General features: G+C 37.7%; 1 protein-coding gene across 6 annotated transcripts in view; it reads left to right on the top strand.

The window, feature by feature from the left end:
- The window catches only part of GPC5 (glypican 5), a 1,342,862-nt gene that overhangs the window by 290,617 nt on the left and 1,025,372 nt on the right, over nucleotides 1-26,873 (top strand). For all 6 annotated transcript variants that reach the window (XR_003519145.1, XR_003519143.1, XR_003519144.1 and 3 more), the window contains exon 4: nucleotides 12,371-12,504. Coding sequence is in view for 3 of the 6 variants with exons in the window: in XM_027589722.2 (XP_027445523.1) it covers nucleotides 12,371-12,504 (134 nt within the window). In the remaining 3 variants the exon portion in view is untranslated. The remainder of the gene's footprint in view (nucleotides 1-12,370; nucleotides 12,505-26,873) is intronic.

The following is a 26,873-nucleotide window of genomic DNA, read 5'->3' as shown; positions in this document are numbered from 1 at the left end:
TTACTTATAACTGGAAATTTAGAGCTTTTGACAGTCTCTGCTTTCTTATTTCCTTTCACCTCCTATACCCCAATTACTATGCTTTCTCCCACACTTCACAGAAACTACACTTTTCACAAGTGACCAATGGTCTTTTTCTCAGAAGATATATGGTCAGTTTTCATCCTCATTTTACGTGAGTTATCAGTCACTGTGCACACATTCGATTATTTCCTCTTTTTATTTTTTTTTTGAAAGATTTCATTTATTTATTTATTTTAGAAAGAGAGCGTGCGTGAATGAGAGAGAGTGAGAGCAGAGGCAGGGGCAGAGGGAGGGGGAGGGAGAGTCCCAGGCAGATGACATGGGCCTCTATCCCAGGACCCTGAGATCATGACCTGAACCGAAATCAAGAGTTGGACGCTCAACCAACTCATCCACTCTGGCGCCAGTATTATTTCCTCTTTTTAAAAAACATTCTCTTCATTTGTATTTTGAGATAGCCCATGCTCCATTCTCATGGGATTTCCTCTTCTCTGAAAACTTCTTTTCAGAATCTTTCTCAACTTCTCTTTGTCTCTACCTGTGAATGTTGGGGAGCCCCAGGTTATCAGTCTTCCGTGCTCTCTTCCATCTGTATGCATCCTAAGCACATGCCGTCGACAGCCACATTCATGTACCTTGCCTGACCTCACCCTTGAGGTTTCAGCTCCAATAACTAAAAGCTTATTGGACAGTTCCTCTTGGATGAATCATAGTTACAGAAAGCCAAACCTGTCCAAAGGAGAATTTTATTTTTCTCCCCAAATTCATTCTTCTCTAGCTTACATGACACTTCCGTTTGCCCAGTTGCCTTGGCCAGAAAATACCAGAAGTCATTCTTGGATCTGCTGGTCCTTTCACTTGTGGTATTTAATCCATCCTCAAGTCCTCTGTTCTCACCTTCAAAATATGTGTCCTCCAGCTAGATCTCGGTCCTCATAGGCCAGTCTTGGCAAAGCCAGCCTCCCCTTCTCCCTGAACCACACAGACAGCTTCATATCTGGATTCATTATTTCCTTCCTGTCTATCACTTTCTTATGACTTGCCCAAACAATAGACAGTATGATATTTTTAAAATGTAAAACAGCTCGTGTCATTGCTCTACTCAAAACCCTGCAGTGACTTCAGACAAACTCACACTTTGGCGGAACGTAAATGAAGCCACATAATCTGGCTGATTTACTACCTCAGACACCAGACACTACCCCCATCTCCCCCGCCCAGTGGCAGTGGCCTTCTTTTCTTCTTCCCAGGGCTATTTTTATTCCCGTTCTCTCTACATATGAAGCACTTCCCTATGATCTTCCAATGGCTGCCTCTGTACTTCATTCAGAACATAATGCGAACGCTACTTTAAAAGAAGACTTTCTCGGCCACCTCGTTGAAACAGTCTCATCCTCTCTCCAACTCATCAGTCTATCACTTCCCCATTTAAAAAAAAATTTTTTTTGAAGTTTTTTATTTCAATTCCAGTTAGTTAACATACAGTGTGATATTAGTTTCAGGTGTGCAATACAGTGGTTCAGCCTTTCCATACAACACCCCGTGCTCATCACAAGTGCACTCCTTAATCCCCATTGCCTATTTAATCCATTCCCCCATCCACCTTCCCCCTGGTAACCATCAGTCTGCTCTCTATAGTTAAGAGTCTGTTTCTTGGTTTGACTCTCTCTTTTTTCCGCTTTGCTCATTTGTTTTGTCTTAAATTCCACATATGAGTGAGATCATATGGTATTTCTCTTCCTCCGACTCTCTTATTTCACTTAGCATAATTCTCTGTAGTTCTCTCCATGTCATTGAAATGGTGAGATTTCACTCTTTTTATGCTGAGTAATATTCTGTGTTTATATACCATGTCTTTTTTATCCATTCAACACTCCATCCTCTCTCCAGTGTATTATGCTTCAGTCTGTCACTTAATCCATCTTTGGCTGAATAACATTCATTAAGGCATAAAGGTAATATATTTGATGTTCTATTTTCAGTTTCTCCTGCTAGAATGTAAGCATTTTGAAAGAAGGTTCATCATCTTTTGGAGTCTCTTCTCGTTTCTTAAAATAATGCCCTACCAATAAATAGGTGCTCAATTTATTGATCAGTACTGTAATCTGTAGCTAAACAAGGACTAAAGCCATAAGTTTGGGGCACCTGGTTGGCTCAGTCGGTTGAGCTTCTGCCTTGCCCTTAGGTTATGATCTCAGGGTCCTGGGATCGAGTCCTGTGCGGGGCTTCCTGCTCAGTGGGGAGCCTGCTTCTCTCTCTGCCCCGCCCCCTGCTCATGCTCTCTTTTTCTCAGTTAAATAAATAAAATCTTAAAAAAATGAAGTGCGTAAGTTTGACTTCCAGTCCTGGGAACTTTCTAAACTAATGTGTTTCCATAAGTGGAAGGAGCAGGAAAGATAGGAAGGAGTGAAAAAAGGAAGAGAGAATGGAAGGAAGGAGGGAAACTAAAAGGGAGGAAGAGGAGGAATGAGAAAAAGAAGGAAAGAAAGAAGAAAGGGAGGGAGGAAAAGAGAGAGGGTAAAGAGGGGAAATGCTTGGTTGTCGTGGTCAGTTTTCAGTCTCTCCCTGTTCCTGACTACAAGACAGCTCAGTTTGGAAGAATTAGTCCACAATTCTGGCTTGGTTTTCCTTTTATTTGATCACGTTGGCACTTCAGCATCATTCTGGTGGTTTTACACAGAAGGTGGACTTTTTATGCAGATTTCACATAACTAAATATTTGTCACTTTGGCCAAAGTTGGATTTTTTTTCTAAGAGTCCTGAGCTAAATGATTTTAAATGGACCCAGTCGGTATGTGTGAGTGATTATGAATCAGATTGAAATGCAGATGCTCCCTCTGGTGGTTTAATTTACAGGTGTTCTAAAATAGCAATGCGGAATTAAGATGCCACTTATAACAAACTGGGGGTTGCAGAAGGGAGGGGTGTGAGATGGGGTAACTGGGGGATGGACATTAAAGAGGGCACATGATGTGATGATCACCGGGCGTTATACGCAACTAATGAATCATCGAGCACTACATCAAAAACTAATGGTGTACTATATGTTGGCTAATTGAATTCAAATAAATACAAGATCCCACTTACAAGATCTTAGAAATGTTATTCTGCTTCACTCTGTCTGCCTCTTCCCCCCTTCGTCTTCCTTCTTCTTCTCTTTTAATCTTAAATGTAAAATGAATCAGGGGGGCGACCTTTATGATAATATCTACTGAAATCTGTATAGGGAAGCAACTTCTGGAAAATTAGAAGGAAAGGCAGGAGAAGTCAGCCACTCAAGGCCAAACATTCTTTGGGAAAAGGGCCTTGTTCACTCTTTGCTCGCTATAGAGTAAACATATCCTTACTCTCTTTTTTTTTAAAGATTTTATTTATTTATTCATGAGAGACAGAGAGAGAGGCAGAGGGAGAAGCAGCCTCCCGCTGAGCAGAGAGCCTGATGCGGGACTCGATCCCAGGACCCTGGGATCCTGACCTGAGCCGAAGGCAGACGCTTAACGACTGAGCCACCCAGGCGTCCAACATACCTTTACTCTTACAAAGCGGAGACAGTAGGTGTTTTCTTCCTTACTCAGCACTGACATTGTTTTATTTGCTTTTTCCCAGGAACTGGGCACCTTGTACAAACTTAGAATTCTCCTTATGGCTAACTTATATTTAAAGGTACTGGTTTATGGAGTCTTAATAATTTATAACTTACTATAAATATTCCTTGTTGCAATGCTAGAATGTACTAGTGTTTTAAAAGTGGTATTATGGCTATAACTTTTATATCTTTTCCACAGCTGACTGCTGGAGTTATTTATACCTTGAACTTCAAAGTAGCATGCATATGATTTAGATGGTGATTGTTCCGTAGTTACAGAGTATGATATTCTGTAATCACTTGGTTTTTCACTTTCATTAATACAAACTTAGCAAAATCTTTTATAATAATATACTATCACCATGCCATAATTCCAATTCTCATGATGTTGATATTTCTCACCTAAAGTAACTTTGAATCAGAAAACATCTGACTTACTAATGGAAATTGTCAGAAAAATAGGATATATTTTATAAATGACTCCTTTAAGTTCAATTTTCCTGAAATTCATTTCTGATCATATGATTTGACTATATTACTCTTGCTTAATTACTATGGTTTAATTATTTATTTAATTAAATTTATTTAAACATTTATAGGGGCGCCTGAGTGGCTCATTCTGTTAAGCGTCTGCCTTTGGCTCAGGTCATGGTCCCAGGGTCCTGGGATCGAGCCCCGCATCGGGCTCCCTGCTCTGCGGGATGCTGGCTTCTCCCTCTCCCTCTGCCTGCCGCACCCACTGCTTGTATTCTATCTCTCTGTCAAATAAATAAATCAAATCTTTAAAAAAATTATTTAAACATTTATCAACATTAATTCAGCATGTTTTTATATGTTCATTGAAGTATATAATGCATTATATTGAAGAATATGCCAGGAACATGCTTTGGGTGGAATCTACCTGATTCAAAGATTGAGTTCACAAATTATGTTATGATGTAGGGGACACTATCATGTGTGTCTATAGGATGAAAAGATATATACCTTTGTCAAAATATGATGACACATGAAGGAAATTCATTGATAACTTAAGGAAAATTAAATAAGATTTTTATGTTTTAAGGGTTTTACCTATCTGCATCCCCCTTTTATTACTTGCCTGTAATTATAATCATTTCATTACAGGCATCAAAGCAGATGTAAACAACGATAAAGACTATGATGTTCACAACAGTGTGTGCAGTCATTAAAAGATATGTTATTTAGTCAAGCCTGATTATGGCATTGAATTATTTATAGTTCTCCAGAGAAATATATATATGGAGAGATTTATTATGAGGAATTGCACATGTGATCATGGAGGCTGAGAAGTCCCACGATCTGCTGTCTGCAGTGTGGAGACCAAGGAAAGCCAGGAGCATTTAATTCAGCCTGAGTCTGAAAGCCTGAGAACCAGGGAATCTGATGGTGTGAATCCCAGTCTGAGGGCAGGAGAAGAGGAGATGACATGTCCCCGTTTACTCCATGAGGCAGGGAAAAAGACGAATTCCTCCTTCCTCTGTCTTTTGTTCTATCCAGGCCCTCAGTAGATGGTATGATGCCCACGCACATTGGGGAAGGCAGTCCTCTTTACTGAATCCACTGACTCAGATGCTAATCTCATCTGGAAATATGGTCACAGACACACCCAGAAGTAATGTGGAATCTTGGCACCCTGTGGCCACTCAAGGTGACACACACAATTAATCATCACAGGCCTTCAATATGCAGTTATAATACCATGATTAAAAGCAATCTTGATCAGTTGCATCTAACATGGAAAGCACAGAAGGTGATATGATATTTTTAATAACTTTTAAAAGTTATTTGCAATGCCAAAATAACATTTATTCACTAAGGTATTTTAATAGGCAATTTAAAAGTATGTGGATTAGGGCACCTGTGTGGCTCAGATGGTTAAGTGTCTGCCTTCGGCTTAGGTCATGATCCCAGGGTCCGGGGATTGAGCCCCGCATCGGTGGGGAGCCTGATTCTCCCTCTCCTTCTACTGCTCCCCCTGCTTGTGCTCTTTCACTCTCTCTGTAAAATAAGTAAATAAAATCTTTAAAAAAAGTATGTGGATTAGAAAGCTTTTGATATCAACCATGGATTTTAAGTGCGACCACAGATCCCTAGCAATATGAAAAGCCTTTTTATATTGAAAACAAATCTCTTTTTAGAGAAAATATTGAGTATTCATAAATCCAAGAACATCCAATATATTGTCAGTTGTGATATTTATAATGAAATCTGACAGAAGTTTGCTTTTCTGATTCTGCTAATCAGGTATTTGATCAAACCAAAATTATTTTGCTGCGTAGTCTTTAGCTCAGGAAGCTACTGAATCTTATGTGACTCTGTCACAAAGTTGGAACTTGGGGGTTGCATCAAGGGAGGACTTCTTTTTCATAAATTCAGTGATCCTAAAATCAGGTCAGAAATCAAATTGTCTAATATCCTTGCAATTCTTTCTTTCTCCCCCCGCCCCATTAGTTTGCTGGAATCTTAAAGGGAATAACAGCCATGTTTCCCTCATCCATTTCCACATGCAAAGGAAAAAGGAGCCTCTCTGGTCTATTCACAGATGTCGATCATCTTCAATCCCAATTATATTATTCACACAGGACCCTCAGGAACCAGGTCTTACAGAATATGAATTCCTCACAGTGGCTAAGAAGATGTGAATAACAAGGCCGCTAGTTGGTATAAGGAAGGGACTGTTTATTCAATAGCAGCAGGAAGACTCCTCCACTAACTGGAGTAGCCTTAGCACAGTTACATTCCTGCTTTGGGCTTCAGTTTTCTCACCTCTAGATTAAGGCCGGCTGCCTTCTCAGTGACTGCCAGCTCTCTGAGTAGGGGAGTCCTTCCCTCTCCCCCTTCCTCTCCTCCCTTTATCCCTTCCTTCTCATCTTCCACCTTTCCAGTCCCCCTTCCTTCTCCTCCTCTTTGTTTCCTGGTGTATTTTCAGGGTTGTTTTCCTCCAGCAAAATGATTTTCTTTCTGACCTTCTTGGCATTCTATATCCATTTTGTCATTTCACCATTTCCATGGTTTTAACGCTTGGCCCTACACAGGTGATTCTACTCATTAACTTTCTTTTACTCTCCAATCCATCATTTAGAACTACCTTTTAGAATTACCTCCAATTCAGAGTTTTAAATGAGAATTTATCTCCTGCTCTAAGGAACAGATAAACCAAAACAATACACTTATTCTGCCTCCTCACTTCTACACATTGGTAATTGGATCTTTTTTCACCCTGATTAACAGATTCAAAACTGCTAACAGCTTTAATTCTCCTTCTTTTTTTTGCCTCTTACAGTGATGGAGCATCCATCTCTGCTTCATCCTCTGAACCGGATTGCTTAGTAAGCACTCACAGTACCTCCACATTCATTGCTTTTCAATTGGTAATCTTCTAAACATTTTTCTCTTCAATAATAATAGTAATTATTATTATTATAACATTTCAAAAGATCATTGCAAAAGACATGGAGGCTCTGCTTATGGGAATCAAATGAAAATGAACAATCTAAGTTGTTCTTTAAAAAAGCTTTTCTGGGTGCCTGGGTGGTTCAGTCGGTTAAGTGTCTGCCTTCCGCTCAGGTCATGATCCCTGAGTCCGGGCTCAGGTCATGATCCCTGGGTCCTGGGATCGAGCCCCGTGTAGCATCGGGCTCCTTGCTCAGCAAGGGGGGGGCGGTCTGCTTGTCTCTCTCTCTCCCTCTGCTCCTCCCCCAGCTCATTCTCTCTCTCTCTCTAGCTCAACTTTCTCAAATAAATAAAATCTTAAAAATAAATAAAAAAACTTTGAGAGATTCTTAACCCCAAGTTTTGATGATATGATGATTTGAGTAAGACTGAGTGATCAGAGAGGGAGGCTCTAGGAGAAAGTTGTGCTTTTGCATTAGGGCTAAAATTGCAGTGAGAATGGGAGGGTCGGCTGGTGACAAGGAGTTGCTGAAAGAAGTACTCGCTCCCAGTGGGAGAAATGACATGGCTTAGGAGCGACTAAAAGAGGCATTTCAAGGTGAGATGGGAACTTGAAGATCCATGGGGAAGCCAGAGGAGGAGCTTAAAAGCAAAAGTAGGTCAGCACTAAGCGGGAAAACTTTTTTTTTTTTTCCTGAGACACTTCAGACTGCAGATTGCAGGGGCGAATGGTAGAGAGCAGGGAGGAGAGAATCAGGAGGAGATGGCTGTGTAAGCTGAAGATGAAAAACAGTCAAAGTAAGTGTGAAGGACTTTTCACTAGCAAGAAGGTATTGAAATGGGCCACCCAAATCGGCTCAGCCCCAGGGAGCTAAGGTGACAGGCTAAGGCTGACAGATCCCTTTCCAATCCCTTTCCATAAGGTGTGAAGTCGAGCTCTCAGGATAGCAAGTCGACAAATCAAAGGGCTTTGAAATTTATTTGTATTTGTTGGAATTTGCTATATATGCCTGTACCTTTGGATACCATCAAAGATGACTTCTAAGTCTATGGCTTGTACATTTTCTTTTCTATCTGTAAAAAGAAAAACAAAACAAAAACAAACCTGGACTTACTCTGGTGATCAGTTTTTACAAATATTGAATCATTATGTTGTATACGTGAAACTAATATGTATAATGTTATGTGAATTATAATGTTATGTGAATTATGTATCAAAAATTTAGAAAAAACTAAAAAAAATTAGTAGAATCATAAAATAAGCCAAAAAAGAAAAAAACACCACAACATTACAAAGATGATAATGGGAATAAAGATCTTGTGAGGCTGGTATTTTCAGCTTTCCATCTGCCTGTCTAGGAAATATGTTCAAGGGCAGATACGGTCTTAGGTCCAACATGGGAGGGTCAGGATGAAATAAGATGTCCCTTAACGTAGGGTTTGATATTTCTCAATTTTCAAGGGCGAGAAAGCTGAGATTCCTAGAAGTTTCAAGACTTGTCTAGAGCTCTGTGGCTAGTCACATTGGATCATGTTGGCAGTCTGTTTCTCTCTTACTGTGCTCCTTCATTTAAAATATTCTTCAGTATCACTAAACAATCTTAGTCAATATTTCTCCTACCAACTTATATCGTCTTCCCTTGGTTTTTGTTACTAGGAGTTGTTGACAATGAGGATACTTTTTTCCATTTAAAGATATTTTAGCTCTTTGAACTAATAATTACTTACACTCCACTATCACTATTTTTCAGCTTTGTGGAAATTTGCTTTGAGCCTTTTAACACCTTGGCTTTACACTTCTTTAACTTCTCAAATTTCAGTCATTTGCTATAAGCCCTATTGATTTTTTTAATAGACTTTAATTTTTAGAGCAGCTTCAGCTTCAAATTGAAACTGAACAGAAGACAAGATTCCCCATATATCCCTGTCCTCACTCATGCTTTTAGCCTACCCTGTTCTCGACATCCCCTATCAGAGTCAGACATTTGTTGGAACTGATGAACCTCAGCTGCCACATCATTATCTGCCAGAGTCTATAGCTTACGTCGGGATTCACTCATGGTGTTGTATATTCCAGAGGTTTGGACAAATTTATAATGACATATATCTGCCATTATGGTATCGTACACAGTAGTTCTACTGCCCCAAGCATCCTCTGTACTCTGCCCCCCTTTCCCAAATTCCCTCTGATCTCTGACAACCACTGCCTCCATAGTTTTGCCTTTTCTAGAATGTCATATAGTTGGAATCATACAGCTTGTAGCCTTTTCAAATTGGCTTATTTTACTTAGTAAAAGGCAATTAAGTTTCCTCCACGTCTTTGCATGGCCTAATAGCTCATGTCTTTCTCTTTTTTTAAAGATTTATTTATTTACTTATTTGAGAAAGAGGGGGAAGGGGCAGAGGGAGAGGAAGAGAGAATCTCAAGCAGACTCCCCGCTGAGCGTGGAGCCCAATGTGGGGCTTGATCCCACAACCCTGAGATAATGACCTGAGCCGAAACCAAGTCCGATGCTTAATTGACTGAGCCACCCATGCGCCCCTCATTTCTTTTTAGATCTGAATAATATTCTTTTTAGTGCTGAATAGTAATAAATAATGATAATTTAGTGCTGAATAAAAAAGGTACCACAGTTTTGCCCATTCACCTACTGAAGGACCTCTTGGTTGCTTCCACGTTTTAGCAATTCTGAATGAAACTGCTGTGAACAACCATGCGCAGGTTTTTGTGTGGACATAAGTTTTCAATTCCTTTGGATAATTTTATTTTTGTGAGAAGCCACCAAACTGTCTTCCAGACTGTCTGTACCATTCTTCGTTCCCACTGGCCATGAATGACAGACAGTTTTGTTACTTGACATCTCCCTACCTTTTGGTGGTGTCAGTGTTCTGGATGTGGCCTTGTTGATTGTACTTCTCTTGTGTCTGTAATTCATGAATCTTTCTCTTTATGGTCGCTGTCACCACTAACGTTCAAAATCATTTCCGCCCCTCAGGACTACTGCAGGACTCTCTTAACAATTTACCTGTCTCTACCAGGTCTGCCTCCCCAGCCCAACTTGGACAGTGCCTCCGGATTCATTGACTAAATATCAGCTTTAGTATTTTAACTTTTCCATTAGAAAGTCATCAGAAGCTTTTGTCTAATAAATAAAACTGAGCCTGGCATTGAAAATGCTCCAACATTTATCTCTAGCCCAGCCTTCAAACATAATTTCCTTTTACTATTTCCCTCTATAATTCTGTCTTTCAAGGCAAACTACGTTTTTTTTTTTTTTATTTTTTTACCTCTTTTCTGTGTTAGCCTCATTATTTTCTTGCATCTACCTCCTTGAGGATTTTTCCTCTGCCTTTCATCGCTATTTTTTGTCATAACAACATGATACATCTAATCAATCTCCATGCTACTGTCTTGCCCTCCAGCATGCCTCTTAGACCTGCCTCTTTCTTCCTCTGCCATGACTTTGGGCTCCAGTTTTGATCCACTGTTCTACTAAAGGACCTTCTTTGCTGTCATGGTGATTTCTCTCTTGTGGGAATCTTAAGCTACCATTTTCCTGCTTGGAAGCTTTTCCTGCTCTCCATTTGCCGAAGCAAGTTCTTTGGCTTGGTTTTTAGGTCAAATCATGGCATTTTTACGTCTCACCTCTTGCTCTACCATTTTCTTTCATTATTCACTTTGTGTTCTATGTCAACATATTAAGTTGCACATCTCTTTGCTTTTCTACTCTCTCCTAAAAATTTTCCCTGCTTTGTCCACCTGACAGACTCTTAGTTTATGCTTTACCTTGTTCTTTAGGCATGACCTCCTGAAGCTTTTCCCTGAACACCCCAAGCAAAGTGAAGCTGTCCATTTTCTAAGTGTTTCAGTGTTACTTCTAGCTATTTCTGTGGGAGCTGGTGTCTTGTTCTATTATAATTACCATTTTACGGTCTGACTTTTATCTTAATTGTGTGCAAGGGCCACACCTGATTCATGTTTGTATCTCTAACATCGAAAAGAATGGGGTGCAGTAAATATTTGTGTATTTATAATTTGGCTGACTTGAAATCACATCTCAGCATATTCAGGCCCGACCCATACTCCAAGCTTCATGCCAGTGGAGTGGTCTTTCCCACGATGGTATTTCCTGGTGTCACTCTTCACCCTCCTTCAAGTGTCTGCAACACTGTTAGTCCCTCTCTTTTCACATACACACATCTTGCATTTTGATGTTTGAGAATTATTTTTTCTTCTGAAATTGTCAGCTCTTTTAGGAGAAAATTCGGTTTCCCATCTTTTATCTCTTCTAAACTTTAATACATTTTCTTTGCAAATATTAGAAGCGAAATAAATACAGTTTCAAGAAACAAATTAGTATATCATTCCTTTAATGCCCATTGCATGGAAAATCAAAGAAATTGATAACTTTAAGGGAACTTTGGAATAATTTACTCTAACGTCTTCATCTTACATCTAAAGGAGTCAAATTCAAAGAAGTTCTGCTACTGTCTTCAAGATCTCAGTGATTAAGATGGAAAAAAATTTGGACAAGAACCAAAATCTCCTGATTCCTAGGCAATGCTTTTATATATTTGCGATTATACTACTCTACCTCTTTAAGTGTATAAGGTATCATGTGAGTCTTTTTTTATTGCTTTACATGATAATATGTCCAATTCATTACTTAATTTTTCAATGATAACTATGTAAATTATACAAAGATGTTTGCTAGATAAGTTTTTTAATGAATTTTTCATTTGGATAATTATTTAAAAAACAAATATACTAACACTCTCAAAATACAGGAAGAAGATATAGAACTATTACAAAATATGATCTTTACATAAACAAAATCATTATTATTTCTAGGAAAGGACCTTAAGAAGAAAACCACTCTTAGAACTCACTTAGAAACAGACTGCATATTTAATAGCAAATTATTTCATTTAAATATCAGTACAATTATGTGATTGTCATCAATTGAATATAAAACATAAATAATATCTACTTTGGTTAAGTAGTCTTATTTATATAAGCAAACAAGTTTATTAATATCGTTCTCTGACTCATTCTGCATATATGTTTTCTTCATGTATTTTATACATGTACTCAGGCAAAGTATATCAATATGTATAGCATCAATTTATCACGGCTGCCATTTTATACAGATAATTTAATTCCCCCACTCGAAAATTGACAAACATTTTATGTCTTTTTTCTTTTAACATTTTATGTCTTAAAAGTTACTAATGAGGTATAAGTAGGAACATGCCATTGTTTTGGACATTACATTACAAACATTACATTCTCAGGTAGGATGGAGGATGGTTTCTAACTGCCTTTTAATATTTTCTTTTTGAAAGGTCAATAAGATTTGTGGCCGTCTAATCAGAACACCTACACAAAGCCCCCGTTGTTCTTTTGATGGAAGCAAAGAGAAGCATGGGATGAAGATCTCTCCCAGAAATGATGAAGAGACACTTGCCAACAGAAGAAAGTAAGACATTTGTTTTACAACCAGAAAGAGAAGAGAAAGTAAGCCATTAATTTTCAACAGAATAGAATGTATTCAATTATGTAGAATGGAATACACTATTGAAGAGAAAAAGATCACCATTAATTACTTTTAAAATTCAGCGGTTGCTCCTATTCAATTAATTAGGAATATGAGTGCAACTTGTGAGACCAATAAAACTTTCTGTGATAAGGGACACTTGCTATAATACAACATGGCAGGCAATAGGCACATGTCACTGAGCACTTAAAATATGGCTAGTGTACAGCAGATCTCTAGGACTTACTCCTCTTGCTTCACTGAAACTTTATGCCCATTAATTAATACCTCCCCATTTCCTTCTCCCTGTGACCAACAACACTGTATTGTACCCTTCAAATTTTAAGAGGGTAGATCTTACCACGATAAAATAAAAAAATTAGTTTGAAATATGGCTAATGTGACTGAGGATTGAATTTTTAATTTTAATTAATTTTAGTCTTAATTCTATATATACCTACTATATTGGACAATGAACACAGAGTATTCACATAAATGATGAAATCAGTATTACCATATGCTAAGCATCTGTTAGAAAATGGTTGGATAAGAAGAAGTTTCTATACGTTTTATCTGGAATGCTGAAAATGGCTATCTATTGATTCAAAATGATAAGCATTGAGTAGCTTGCTTCTATAACTCACGTTTCTACCTCTATTCCCGTCATTGTTTCACATGTTAAATTAGAGCATTCATTAATAATCTCTTCGCTTGATAATTGACAGTCAAACTGAAAAACTCTTAAAAATGAAGGAAACTATTATTTTATTTACTTTTGCATTCTATTGACCAGTGTATGTTCGGGCAAATACTAGATTCTCAGTGGGTGTTTTTGAATTGAACTGAAATTCAGAATTCTATATTCATTTATTAATTCAAGTAGTTATTTCTAATAATACCTTATGGCAAACTCAGTATGTTACATAGCTTTACTCTCTCTAATGTAGAATCTGTCTTTCCTTTTGGGACAGTGGTCCTAATTGCCTCATTCTCTTCTCAGATGGACTATAATTTGGAATAAAGATCTGGGCTATTGCTGGCTGTTTGCCGCAGCTCAAAAGAATTAGCACTTTGTTTGCATGCAAAGTAGCTGTTTTTTTTCCTCCAAACATCTATAGTGATCAGCAGTCTTTTCTTGTATTTGAGAAATTAATGAGTTAGGCTAGTGTATAGCATATAGTGGCTAGGGTATAGTGTAGAGTGGTTCTTATAACAAAATCTAGCTAAGGAAGATCTTAAGTTCTTAAAGGTCATGTCTGTTTCACCACCAGAACAATTCAGTTGTTGGAAAGACAAAACAAAACCCAATACAAGTGAAATGTCTCAGGAGTAATGAGAGGCTCATATGAATAGCTAGTTTTATAAGTATCTGTCCATCCACTGAATAAACGTCCTTGTCACCAATCTTGCAAACTCATGTATTTCTCTGTCCCTAATCAGCCAGCCACCATTTAGCCATTGCCCAAGAATAAGAGTAGGTCCATCATAGACCAAAGTCACACCACACAGAGTGAACAACCAAAGGTATTACACATGAGCCCGCTTATGCAATTTATTTCTACACATTTTTTATTGCCACTCCTAAATGGAACTTAATTGCTAGGGCAGTATACTTTGGCTTAATACTTATATGTTGTACAGACCTATACATAAACATCTCCTGAATTTTATTTAGCTTTCCATGTCCATATACTAGGCCTGAATTTTATTTATCTTTCATCCCTGATAATTCCACATGAGGTCATACATTTCAAATGAAATAGCTGGGGAAATGTAGCAGAGTAGGTGCTGAGTGACTATGAGCTACTTTCTGTGCATCTTAACTTGTGCTTTTTCTACCCACTTGAGCCTGATTTTCAATAGATCATTTCCACTTGATGATATATTGCTTCTATATAGGCCTGATCTCATAGTGTGGAGGATCAGATAGTCAGATCATGGGTATCTCAGGTTGCAGTGTCACTTGCTAGCTCATGGTCAAGTGTGTAGTTTCTATCAGATCCCAGTTGCAAACCAACCGACCAATGAACTAACCAACCAACCAAACAAAAACAGTGTTTAGCAAAAGCGGGAATGCTTTTAGTCCAAAATCCTTGATGTCTATACTGTTATTCTTCTAACGGGACTTTCCAGAATCTCTGTAGAGCATCTTCATTTGCCACTGGTACTTCAGGCGCCATTGAGTGGATGAGCTGGGTCATCTGGACTGAATATCAGAACAGTTTGCAAGAAGCCAACTTACAGACTTCTTTCTCATGCAAAAGCTCCTTGGGGCTACTTTATAAAAGGGTTGTAGCAACACACTCAAGTATGTATCATGTTTTCTCTAATGTGCAAAGGGACCCAAATAGTATTGTGCCTCTTCCTGAGTGCTAGGTCATCTTAAGGCAGAAATTTGGCCTTTTACATTAGAATATCCCAATACGATCCAGACTACTGGACATTTAGAAACCCTGCTGAATTCTCAAGCCTTGAAATATCAATATTTTTCCCCACCAGAGTCATGCACATGTCTACTAAGGCAACTAGGATGATGTGATCAATATTTTATTATCAGCATGGTGTCCTATAGGATGTCCACATGATCAAGGCTCCTGTCTGTCATGGAATGGGTGAATTGCCCTGAGGTCTAACAGTGAAGACATTCTTACCAGTTGAAAGTGAAATATTCCTAATTATCCTTACTAATTGGTAAAGAGATAAAAACATTGCCAAATGATTAGCTAGATAAGCAGGTGGCAGTACATGTTTTGATTTGCTCAAGCAGATAGCACATACATAGGAGGATATAATTGGAGTCACCCTCTGACTCAGGTTATGATAATCCAAACATTCTCCAAGCCCACCTCCGTGTGCACAGACCAGCCAAGCAAATGGGATGAATATTGAATAGACAGATTGAGACAAAGATATGTTTATAATACTATATCTGGTTACTTTTCTGAACTCCATTCTAATGGTTGGTCTGTTGATGGGATCGGATTTTCTATGTGTACAATCATGTGGTTCACTGGTAGAGCCATTCTAGCAAGAAGCTTGCTATACCTTGTAAAATTCTTATAGTCTATGCACTTAGCTGCTTTCTTTGGATGTATCCCAAAAAACTCTTGCTCATATTCACAAGGAGAATTCTTGAGTATCTGTGGTGGCTGAGAGTCAGAGGCAAGTTATGTGTCCATAACAAGAAAAATGGAAAAATAAAATATGTTACTTTGGAACATTAAGAGTCAGAAGGAAAGAATATATTTTCGTGCATCAAAAAATATCATGATTAAAGAGAAAAAAGTATTAAGCAGGATGAGAATAGTGCAAGACCATTTTTATAAATTAAAAACAAATATATAAAAATCAATAGGTATTTTTCAAGGAAAGGATTTGGGAAATTACTTATCTTAAATATATAAGAATCAGTATTTGTAAAAAAATTCTATCTTAAGTAATAAGTTATGATAGTATGCCAGGGGTTGATGAGTATGCTTAGCTCTCTGTATCTCAGAAAATATGTGTGTGTTTGTCTGTGTATACATATAAATTAACATACATATATACACTGTTATTTTAAACTTTAGATGAAAGGCTTTTTTTTAAATCCTATTTTCCTAATAAAAACATAGTTAAATCTCCTTTAGTCAAAATTCTCATGAGAGCTAATACTCAATTTTTAAATAACCTTTTTTTGCCATTTCATATGCATAATTTTTCATTATGATGTGTAGTAGATATAGTGATTATCCAGATAGAGATAAAATGTAATTTGCTGAAGAGTTTTTGACTTGGGACTTCCTCATTAATTAGAAAAAAATGAAAGTTTATTGTAAAATAAAAAATAGATAAGGAAAAAATGAATTTCCAGTCAAGCCATCCAAATCAATGACAAAATCATTGACCACTATTTTGTGCAACTCATAAAGTAAAGTTAAAAAAATCAACAGCTTCTGAGTTAGTTTTTATATTGTATTGTATTGTATCCATGGTAGGTTTTCTTGAGTTTTCTTTATTTACCTTGGGCAATTCCCATGAGAATATCTATAACAGAAAGTATTATCTATAAATTTAAACCAATTTAAAACTATTAAAATAAAGCTATGGAACAACAACAAAAAAACCCCACACCAATTTCTATAAATATAATTGCTCTAGTAGGTGAAAAATAGAAATTGTAAAATGCATCAGTTGTTTCACCGATGTAAATGGAGATAAACACAGTTCTATGTTTAATAATTTAAAATACATTTTTATATATAAATAACTCATAGTCTTTTAAAATTATATTGGCGTAGTTTATTTTATAGGGCGCCTGGGTGGCGCAGTCGAGTAAGCCTCTGATTCTTGAGTTCGGCTCAGGTCATGATCTCAGGGTTGTGAGATCAAGCTCTGGGTTGGGCTCCGTGCTCAGTGGGGAGTCTACTTGGAATTTTTTCTCCCTCTCCCTCTGCCCCTCCCACTCATGCTCTGTCTCTCTCGCCTTCTAAAAATAAATAAATAAATCTTTAGGCTTAGTTTCTTTAGTGGTATATCTTATAAAAAATAGTTACTTAAAGTTTGTTTATTTACTTATTTATTTTAGTAATCTCTACACCCTATGTGGGGCTCAAACTCACAACACCAAGATCAAGATTCGCATGCCTTTCTGACTGAGCCAGCTAGGTGCCCCAAAATTTATTGTTTAAATATACAAATTTGTTGTTTAAAATTATGTTAGATTTATGGTACCCTGACCTAAAAAAATATTTTGTTTTTTGTAACAGTTTGATTTATATAGTTTTCCATTATTCAAGCAATTCTTTTGAGGTTGCATTAATATAACTATTGTTGGCTTATAAATAATTTGACCAGTTAGCTTTTTTTTAAGCTACCCAACACTATTTATTAAGTGATAATTAATTACTTTTTCATTCTTCAATTGGGTTCTTTAGTCCATTTTTTTAAGGTTTATTTATTTTAGATAGAGAGAGAGTGAGAGTGCATACTTGCACGTATGAGTTGGAGGAGAGGCAGAGGGGGAGTGGGAGAGAGAGAGAACCTCAAGCAGACTCCCCACTGAGCATGGAGCCTGACAAGGGGCTCAATCCCAGGACCCAAGAGATCATGACATGAGTTGAAATCAAGAGTCTGATGCTCAGCTGACTGAGCCGCCCAGATGCCCCAGTTTTGTATGGTGATATATAGTGTTCTTTTTCTTTTTAAAGATTTTATTTTTTTAAGTAATCTCTACAGCCAACATGGGGCTCGAACTTACAACCCTGAGATCAAGAGCCCCACGCTCCACCAGCTGAGCCAGCCAGATGTCCCAGTGATATATACTATGCTGAAGTAGTTTAAAGCTACCATCTTGTTCTTTATTTTCTCTTTACCCCATGTTCTTTATTCTTTTTTTTAAAGACTTATTTACTTAGAGAGAGAGAAAGAGAGAGAGCACTGCTCACAAGCAGGGGAAGGGCCAGAGGGAGATGGAGAGAATCTCAAGCAGACTCCTCGCTGAGCAGGAAGCCCGACATGGGGCTCGATCTCACCACCCTGAGATCATGACCAGAGCTGAAATCAAGATTCAGACACTTAACCAACTGAGCCCCCAGGTGCCCCATGTTCTTTATTCTTTATTCCTCTTTTCTTGCCTTCTTTTGACTTTAACAGGTATTTAATTTTTTAAAAAATCTTCATGGCCTCCTCTTTTTAAAGGTTTTATTTATTTGAGAGAGAGAGAGAATATAATGCGCACACGCGAGCATGTTGCGGGGAGGGGCAGAGGAACAAACCGATTCCCAGGGAGCAAGACCCTGGGATCATGACCTGAGCTGAAGTTAGATGCTTAACCAACTGAGTCACCCAGGTGCCCCTTCATGGCTTTTTATATTTGCATTTCTTTATTATTCTAATGGTTACCATAGAGATCACAATGTGCCTTTTTAATTTTTACTATTGACTTTAAATTAGAACTTTAACCACTTCATTGAACAATATAAGAACCTTAAAAGTTTCACTCCATTACCCTTTTCCTTCCATTACCCTATTCCTAACCAATATCTTACTTCTAACAACATTTTAACAACTTCCGAGGTATTATTGTTATTGTTTTTAAATAGTCAATATTTACTTATAATATCTCATATTTTATTCCTTCTCAGGCTTTTTCTTTTAGTCCCACGTGTCCATCTAGAGTCATTTTGCTTTATTTATTCTTAGGATATTTTTCATTGCTTACTACCGTTGATAAATCCTCTCAGCTTTTGTTTGAACACATCTTCATTTTTGAAGACTATTGTTACTTAGTCCAGAATTCTAGGTCATTGCCAGCTACCATTTTTATTTATTTATTTATTTATTTATTTATTTTTTATTTTTTTTTTTAAAGATTTTATTTATTTATTTGAGAGAGAGAGAGAGAGAGAGAGAATGAGAGATAGAGAGCACGAGAGGGAAGAGAGTCAGAGGGAGAAGCAGACTCCCCACTGAGCGGGGAGCCCGATGTGGGACTCGATCCCGGGACTCCAGGATCATGACCTGAGCCGAAGGCAGTCGCTTAACCAACTGAGCCACCCAGGCGCCCGCCAGCTACCATTTTTAAAAATATAAATGTCCATAGTTAAGTTCATGACATGACACTGTAAGACTAATGGGAGGTTTAATGGAAACATTTCACAGGAGAGGTAACTACAATGGTGGGGGCTACTGGGGCCCTGCTCACATCCCTCTTTACCTGGCCGTTTTATCTGCCTCCTGGTGGCTCTCTCTTCAGTGCTGATGATGCACAGTTGCACTATTCTCTGGGGAATTGCCCTCAACAAATTGGAGCCATCTATTTTCATTATCTGTTGCTACTTAACAAGTCATTCCAAAATGTAGTAGCTTAAAGCAACAACAACCATTTATTATGCAATTTTCTGTGGGTTGGGAATTTGGGAGCTGCTCAGCTGTGGGGTTTTGGCTCAGGGTTTCTTTTTGACTCTGGTCTCTTAGGATGATTGCTGTTGAGGTCAGGTGAGGCTGCAATCCTCTGAAGGCTCGAGCAGGACCGGGTATCATCTTCCAAGATGGCACACTCACAGGGCCGTTGGCAGGAGGCCTCATGTTCCCGTCACAATGACTTCTCCTTGAGTTTTCTCATAACTCTGTAGCTGGCTTTCCTCAGGACAAATAATCTGAGAGAGAAAAGCAGAAGCTGCAGTGTATTTATGATCCAACCTTGAATTCCCCACTGTCATTTCTGCAATATCCTACAGGTTACACGGGTCAGTTCTGTTCCATGTGGAGGAGGACTACACGCCATCTCATCTACCTGAAGGAGGGGCTTAACCTCCCACCTGCCTCACCCCCTTGGCAGAGGCTCATAAGCAGTACCCGACGGACACCAGGGGATCAAAGGCTTGCCCTTACTCAGTGTGATGGGTCCAGATGTGTGATGCAGTCCATGTGTGCAGCCTGGCTGCAGCTGAGCCCACATCCCGATGTACCTTCTTCCTGCCCACCCCACCCTACTTCCCTCACTGCCTTTCTCTTAAGAGCACTACCTCGATGAACCAATCGTCTGCATCCAAATTCCTGTCTCAGGAACTGCTTCTAGGGAGTCTGACCTAGAGATGTCTGAAAAAGTACCTGAAACAGATGCAGAATAAGTGTGAACTAAGGAAGAAGTATAGTATCTTATCCTAAATACAGCGATTTCTCTATGAATTCCCAAGTTCGTAACCCCTTAGTCTGTTTCTTTCTCCACCTTCCTCCTCCGTATTCATTTCAAAAGAGAACCCTTCTGTTTAATACCTTGTCTTTTCCTTGCTCTATTTCTAACATCTGAAGAAGGACATCCAAATCTGTCCTTGGATCTGAAAGTTGTGCTAAGCCCGAAGTATAGAGTATGTGAGTCTTTTCAGCGTGGAAGGAGGGAAGTGAAACCATAGTACTGGATTCTTTTGATGATATTTTGGAGATGGGATTGTACTTGTTCAGTCTCCCCCCTGTTTTTTCTGTTTATGTAGAATGCCAATAATGAGCTACTTTGAAACTCTGAGTTAATGCTACATCCCAGTTACAGAGGTCTCCAAAAGTTGAGAAAGTCAGGAAGAGCTGCCATTCCTTTAAACATCCCCAAAAAGCATCACTGTGTAGTCTTTTGGGGCAGAAACCAAATCAGCACAGCTGTAAAGGACACTGAACTTATGTAGCTGTCTAAGCCAGCCCAGGCAGAGTGATTTCTCTGTGGCAGTTTCTGCTGTCTGCTTGATTCCTTGAAGTTAGCTGGTAAGAATAAGCTATTAGCAAGCTTAAATCGGTGATAATTAGCAGTACATTATTATTTCAAAGTGGTGTGGCTGTGCCAATTAAGCGGGTAATTAGGAAAACCCCAGGACAATAAATTAAGACAGAGTCTCAACACTAGTGCCCCATCTGTTCTCCAGCAAGCATTCCAATTAGCCAAACCTCTCATTTAAGAATGCGCCAATTAAGGGGATTGGCTGCATGCATGGCTGTGCGTTGGGGTAATAGAGACTGTTCTAGATGCTTAGTAAAAATAAAGTATTTTTGACATAGGAGAGGGTTTTGATATGAAGGTGGGGAAAGGAGAATTTTTGGAAACACTGGGTTTTTAATGTTTGAGACAAAATATAATTAAATGGTTTTATGAGTTTTTGTTTTTCAAAATTGTCTCTTAAGAACTTAATGGAACATTGTATCATCAGGCAGCTCCATGTTATTCTCATGTGTTTATTAAATCTTGATTTGAGTAGGAATTTTACAACTTGAACATTAACAATTTTATTTATTGAGAATGGGAACTAAAAGAGACACTTGAAATTGCTTAGTTGAAAGAGAGGAATAAGTCAGGGCATGTTCTGTTTCAGGATGTGTCTATCCATGAAAGCTAAAAATTAATTTTTACCCTGTTCATTGCAAAAGAACGTAGTGAAGTGACTAAAATAATTAATTAAGCATAGGAAAAACTTTTAAACATAATCTGAATGAAGAACACTTAATATTACTTAGGATTATTGCCCAGATAGCTGGAATAGGTTCATATTACATAGGATCAGTTGGCTTAAGATACATGAATTTATATCTACATAGTCAAACCTTATTTAGCACAATACTTTATTAATGAAACCAAAATTAGCTAATGTTTAAAATTCTTGATGTGTGTGTTTGGGGGTATGTGTTTATATGGTTAAATCAGTACTGACATACTGGGCTTAATGATGAATTGTGTATATATAAACTCAGTGGATGAAAATATCCATCGGTCAGGAAAAAGTCAACTCAGAAAAATTTAATATCACTTATAGGACTGGAGAAGGCAATTTCCAATCTGTTTCCTAAAAGGAAGTTAGTGCTTCTTTGAGGTGCCTTTATTATTTATTACCTGTAAGTTTAATTTACTAAAATAAAAGTTATGTTCCCTTCAATGAGAACATTTCTGGTTAATTTAAAACAGTGCTTGGTGAGTGGTAGGAGCGAGGGCACTCAGGGCAGGGCAGGCCAAGGCAAGGCTTTGGGTAGGGGCAAGAGGCCAGGCCAGAACAGGGCTGAGGAAAAGGGAGCTCCCAGGCAGGACAGCGTCAAGACCTACATGAATAATGAAAAGCAGGACCCTAGGGGGTCAAAAACCAGGCACACAGGAAGAAGGAATGCCAGAAGGCAGAACAAACATATGGCAAAAGTTTAGGCTAGTGGTGCTTAACCTTTGCGGGTCACGTATCCCACTGAGAATCTGATAAAAACTTCCCAGAAAAAGAAAGTCCATAAACAAATACATGCAACATTTTGTTGTGTTGAAAAGCAATTTGCTCCGGCTAAAACTAATATTAAAAAGAAAACCTTTAAAACTGAGGTTTGCTCTTACTTTTTAGATGTTCATGGAAAAATTAGTGACCGTTTCACGACATATCTGAAGCTAAATCCAAGCAGTGAATGATTAAACTAACACTGAGCAGTATTTGTGCTGGAAGGTATGGACTAGAAGTTGGAATTGTCGTTGGTCTTAGACGTGGCTATGGGTACATGTTTGGTATCTAACAGATAGTCTTTTTTTTCTGATGGTAGCAATTATGGAAAATTATAGAAAGCAGATTTGTATAGCTATCACTGGCTGCCGTTAGAACTCTTATAACTTGTTTGCTTAGATGAAGGTACTTTTATATCAGGGAGTGTGAGATTTATTCTAACCTCTTTAAAGTTACCCTGATGGTCCATAAGGCTTTGGTCCTCACGTTAATTTGCAACATCTGTAATACTGATGCTCTCAACTGTGAGTAGAGAGAAGTCTCCTCAAATTTCTCACTACAAAAAGAATAAAAAATATACATATTTTTTCTCAGCCATAGGAAGAATGACCTTTAATTTTGACAGTTTTTCCCAAACTGATTCTCCAAAAACCTATTTCCCAGTAGCAGCTTTGCCAAATGAGCTAGAAGTTCTTCAGTAGTGTTTATGATTGTGACTGTAGGGTTATCCCATTTTTATGGCTCAAAATCTCCCCCAAACAAAAAAGTCAAACTGGGAGTGAAATTCTCCCTGCCTAATATACCTGAGAATATGTTTTCTTTCTTTTTTCCCTCCTTTCAAAAAGTGACTCCTCTGTCCTTTTTTCATTTGCAAAGTCAGTAAACATATGTAGAGTTGAAAAATAAAACTTCAAATTCAGCTCCTTTTTTTTTTTTTCACTCAATTTTTGGAGAGGTAAGGAAGATTTAAAGTCATGTCATACTGAAATTGATGATTTTTGTGGGAGTGTATAAAAATGATTTCAGAATTTTTAGAAGAATCTATGGGGCCTAAATCAGGTTGATGAGTGAGGCTTATTTCTCAATTAATTGTATGTAGAAGCATCATGGGTGCTCAGTCGATAGCAAGAGTACTAAACACTTTCTTCCACTTGGTTTTACATAGCAAAAAACATTTCTATCAGTTTAAATCTGTTAATGGCATTGGAAGTGTCTAAATGATGCATATAATAATATGGGAAAACGGAGAACAGGGTATTTATTTTTTTATCCCATTGCATGTTTAAGGGAAATGACAGAGCTGCAATTCCTCCACAATTGTCCTCAAAATAAGAGAAATGTGTTTCTGGGGGGGTGGATTATATCATTTGATGGAGGCACTGTTTTTTCTTTGTTTTGTTTTGTTTTTGTTTTTGTTTTCCATCTTCACTCCCAGACACAAATGTATATCAACCATTCCAGGACACATCATGATCTCCAGAGTCGTACATGGAAACGCAACTGAATGAAAGTTCAGAGGTAGTCTCAGGACGACTCTTTTTTATTTAGGCCCATATCATAGACTTTCAGATCAAGGTTTCTTCTCAAGAATATGCTTCATTCTGTTTGATGACTGAAGATCAGCAGGTCTGAGGTGCTCCTTTGGCTGTGTTGGTTTCACTCTTTTCAGCAAGAATCCTGTTAGACATGAACCCTGTGACTTTCGGGGTCCCACAAATTGAGTAAACTCAAAGGATTTATAATCTTCATTGTATTTGGTTTGTCTGCATTTTCCAATGTAAACTAAGCCTTATGTAAACAAACAGATGTATGAATGATTGTGATGGAAGGCAGTATTATTATAATTCTCATCACATGGACAATATTTGCAGTGTCATACTTGAGCAAAGGTAATTATACATTACTCAGCATTGGTCAGTAATATTCTGTGCCACCCAAACTAGCACCTGGGTTATGTGTAACATTCAAAAGCCATTTCTTTCTAAAATGAGAATTACCAGAATAATAGGAATAAAATTGAAGATGAAAATAACTCATTTTTTCTGAACCCTTTTAATTATAGATTTTCTGACCCTAAAGCCCATCTTTATACCAGAGTTCAGGAACACAAGTATCTGCACTGAGAGACATATAGTAACCGAGGATGCAAGCAAGAACAATTTATACCAGACATATATTGTCCATCAATCAGATAAGTTGGTGGGTAGCAGTGACCAGGAATAGAGGATTGAAATCACAAAATGGAAAAAAAATAAAAAATAAAAAAAAAACAGAAGAAGGAATGAGGAAGAAGCCCATTTATTGGCAGACTATTAAAGGGAAAGGTTTTTTTATTAGTTTTCTGCTCATGCTGAGAGAGGAAAATATTGTACAGAATATGTTCTCATATCCTCTAAGTCACAGAGTTTATAGTTAAAATGTTAGTAACCATAGAAAACATTTTACTGCAAAAAAGAGTAACATTCAAGATTTGACCTTAAATGCTGAATCTCGGTATAGGTACTCAGTAATGATTTTTAGTATTAAGGAAGTATACTAGAATCGTTAGATCTGCAAAAATCTTTTGATTTAATCTTCTTATTGGTCTTGACCCAATCATGTCCTAGACGTTTTTTTTTTCCTGTTGAAAAAGCAATAGCATGCTTCCTGAAACCAGTAGAACTGAGCAGATAATTGCATATTTTTACTAAAACGAAAAAAATCATGAGGTAGGAGAAATTATGTCTCACCTCTTTTGGGCTGGATGCTCAAATTTGTTTAAATATTGGACATGTGATCTTGTGTTTATTTTTATAAATCAATTAAGATCTTTGTTTAAAGTCCTTTTTAATGGAGAACAGTCAGGGCTTTTTACGGTACATTTTTACAATATGGGAAAACGAGATGAGAGTTTTGAAGACCTAGTTTTGACATCAGGTTTAAATCACTCTTTTTAAAGGAGGATGCTTTCAGAAAGGGTGCTTTTTACTGAGACATTTAATGGCAATGTGTTGGGTTTGGAGCATTACTGAAAAGTGAGGAATAGAGGTGTCTCCATTAATTGTATAGATGGATGTGAATGTCCCACTCAGAACTGGTGTAAAATCACCACGACGGAGTGTTAAACATAGAGCCCATGTCGAAAAGAATCTTCTGCAGAGAATATCTGAGGATATTGGCATATCTCCAGGGCTCCTTTCCATTTCTTCTTCTCATTCCTTCCCTTGGTGCTCCCCAACCAACTGCCCATCTTAACCCCTTCAGCTTTGTTGAGAAAGCACAGTAAATCTTCTAAGGAAGGGAAATCATGTCATGTGAACAAGAAGACTTCCTATGAGGAGAAAAAAACCTGGAATCATTTAGTCAGAAAAAAAAATACTTCTCTTTGAGAATGGTGCGGATCCTTCCGTCACAGCTTCCATAATGAAGAGCGGATTCAAGTGGGGTTCAGAGAGCACACTTTATGAATTTCTCTTTTCAGAAAAATAGGTTTTTTTTTTCTTTTTAAGCAAATACAAGTACAATGTGCTTGTAACACATTTACATTTGTGATAAATGGTGCTACACATTGCATTGCTTTCTCTGTGTCATAGTCACCTTTTTCTACCCACCTTTCCATGTGTCACAAAGTCTATGGAAAGGGGCCAGCAAACTAGATTTCAGTTTTCCCGCTAGCTAATCTGACTGTATAAATTTAATTACTTTCAAGCATTTACAGCAAGAACTGTTACCGCTGTAGAACAGTAATCTAAATATTTTTCTATTTTGACGATTATAAAAATATTTTGTCAAATAGAATGACTTAGTTGACAATAAAATAAACTTATTAAATATAGATTCAGAAACACAAGAGAAAATAGTTCTTATCTGGAAACGTGTAATTATAGATTTCCTCTGCTGAGTGGGAGATTGACATTTTAAATGTCTGCTGTTTGACAACTGTGGTCAGACATCTCTACAGGGTTGAGCCTGCTCATTAGTGCCACATTAACCTTAACTTTGCCTCAGGCCATTAACTAGCAAACTGCACATTTGACCTTTGTTCGACAGATATTTTCAAACAGTATGGGAAGCGCTGCTTTTAATTTGGGTTCTGTATTATTTGTGGACTGACTTTAGGGGGTAAAAAAAAAATCAATACGTGTCATTAAATAAAGGAACGTGTAGTCTGAAACATTCCACAGAGAAAAGTTCCATTTGAAAATAAGATTCTTCTCCAATACTGTTCCAGATAATTAGTTTGGGTCAAAATTAGAAATCATCTCTTTTACATTGTGTTCAGTTGGAAAAAAAGGAGAGGAAGTGACTGTTTATGAATGTTTTAAAATTGAAACAAATTCCTGCTAGATAAAGATATAAGATCGAGAGGCTTGCCTTTTGAATATAGCTCTGTGTTCAGCAACATCTAATGAAATGAAATGCAAAATCAAATGTAAAATCAGGGCCATATGCTTAAGTGAAAACAGCTCCCTGGGAGATCAGCAAAGTTTGAAACATGTGGTTGCCACTCTTTAAGCCAGACGTATGAGGAACGTATCAGCCTTATTAATTAAAATATAAATTAGTTTAGTGGAATATTTTGGTAGATTACGGTAGAGTTGCTATATTAAGATTATGGAA

The sequence above is a fragment of the Zalophus californianus genome, chromosome 3 (assembly GCF_009762305.2).
Source record: "Zalophus californianus isolate mZalCal1 chromosome 3, mZalCal1.pri.v2, whole genome shotgun sequence".
NCBI lineage: Eukaryota > Metazoa > Chordata > Mammalia > Carnivora > Otariidae > Zalophus > Zalophus californianus.
The sequence above is the reverse complement of the archived record's forward strand: the minus strand, read 5'-3'. Positions and strand labels throughout refer to the sequence as shown.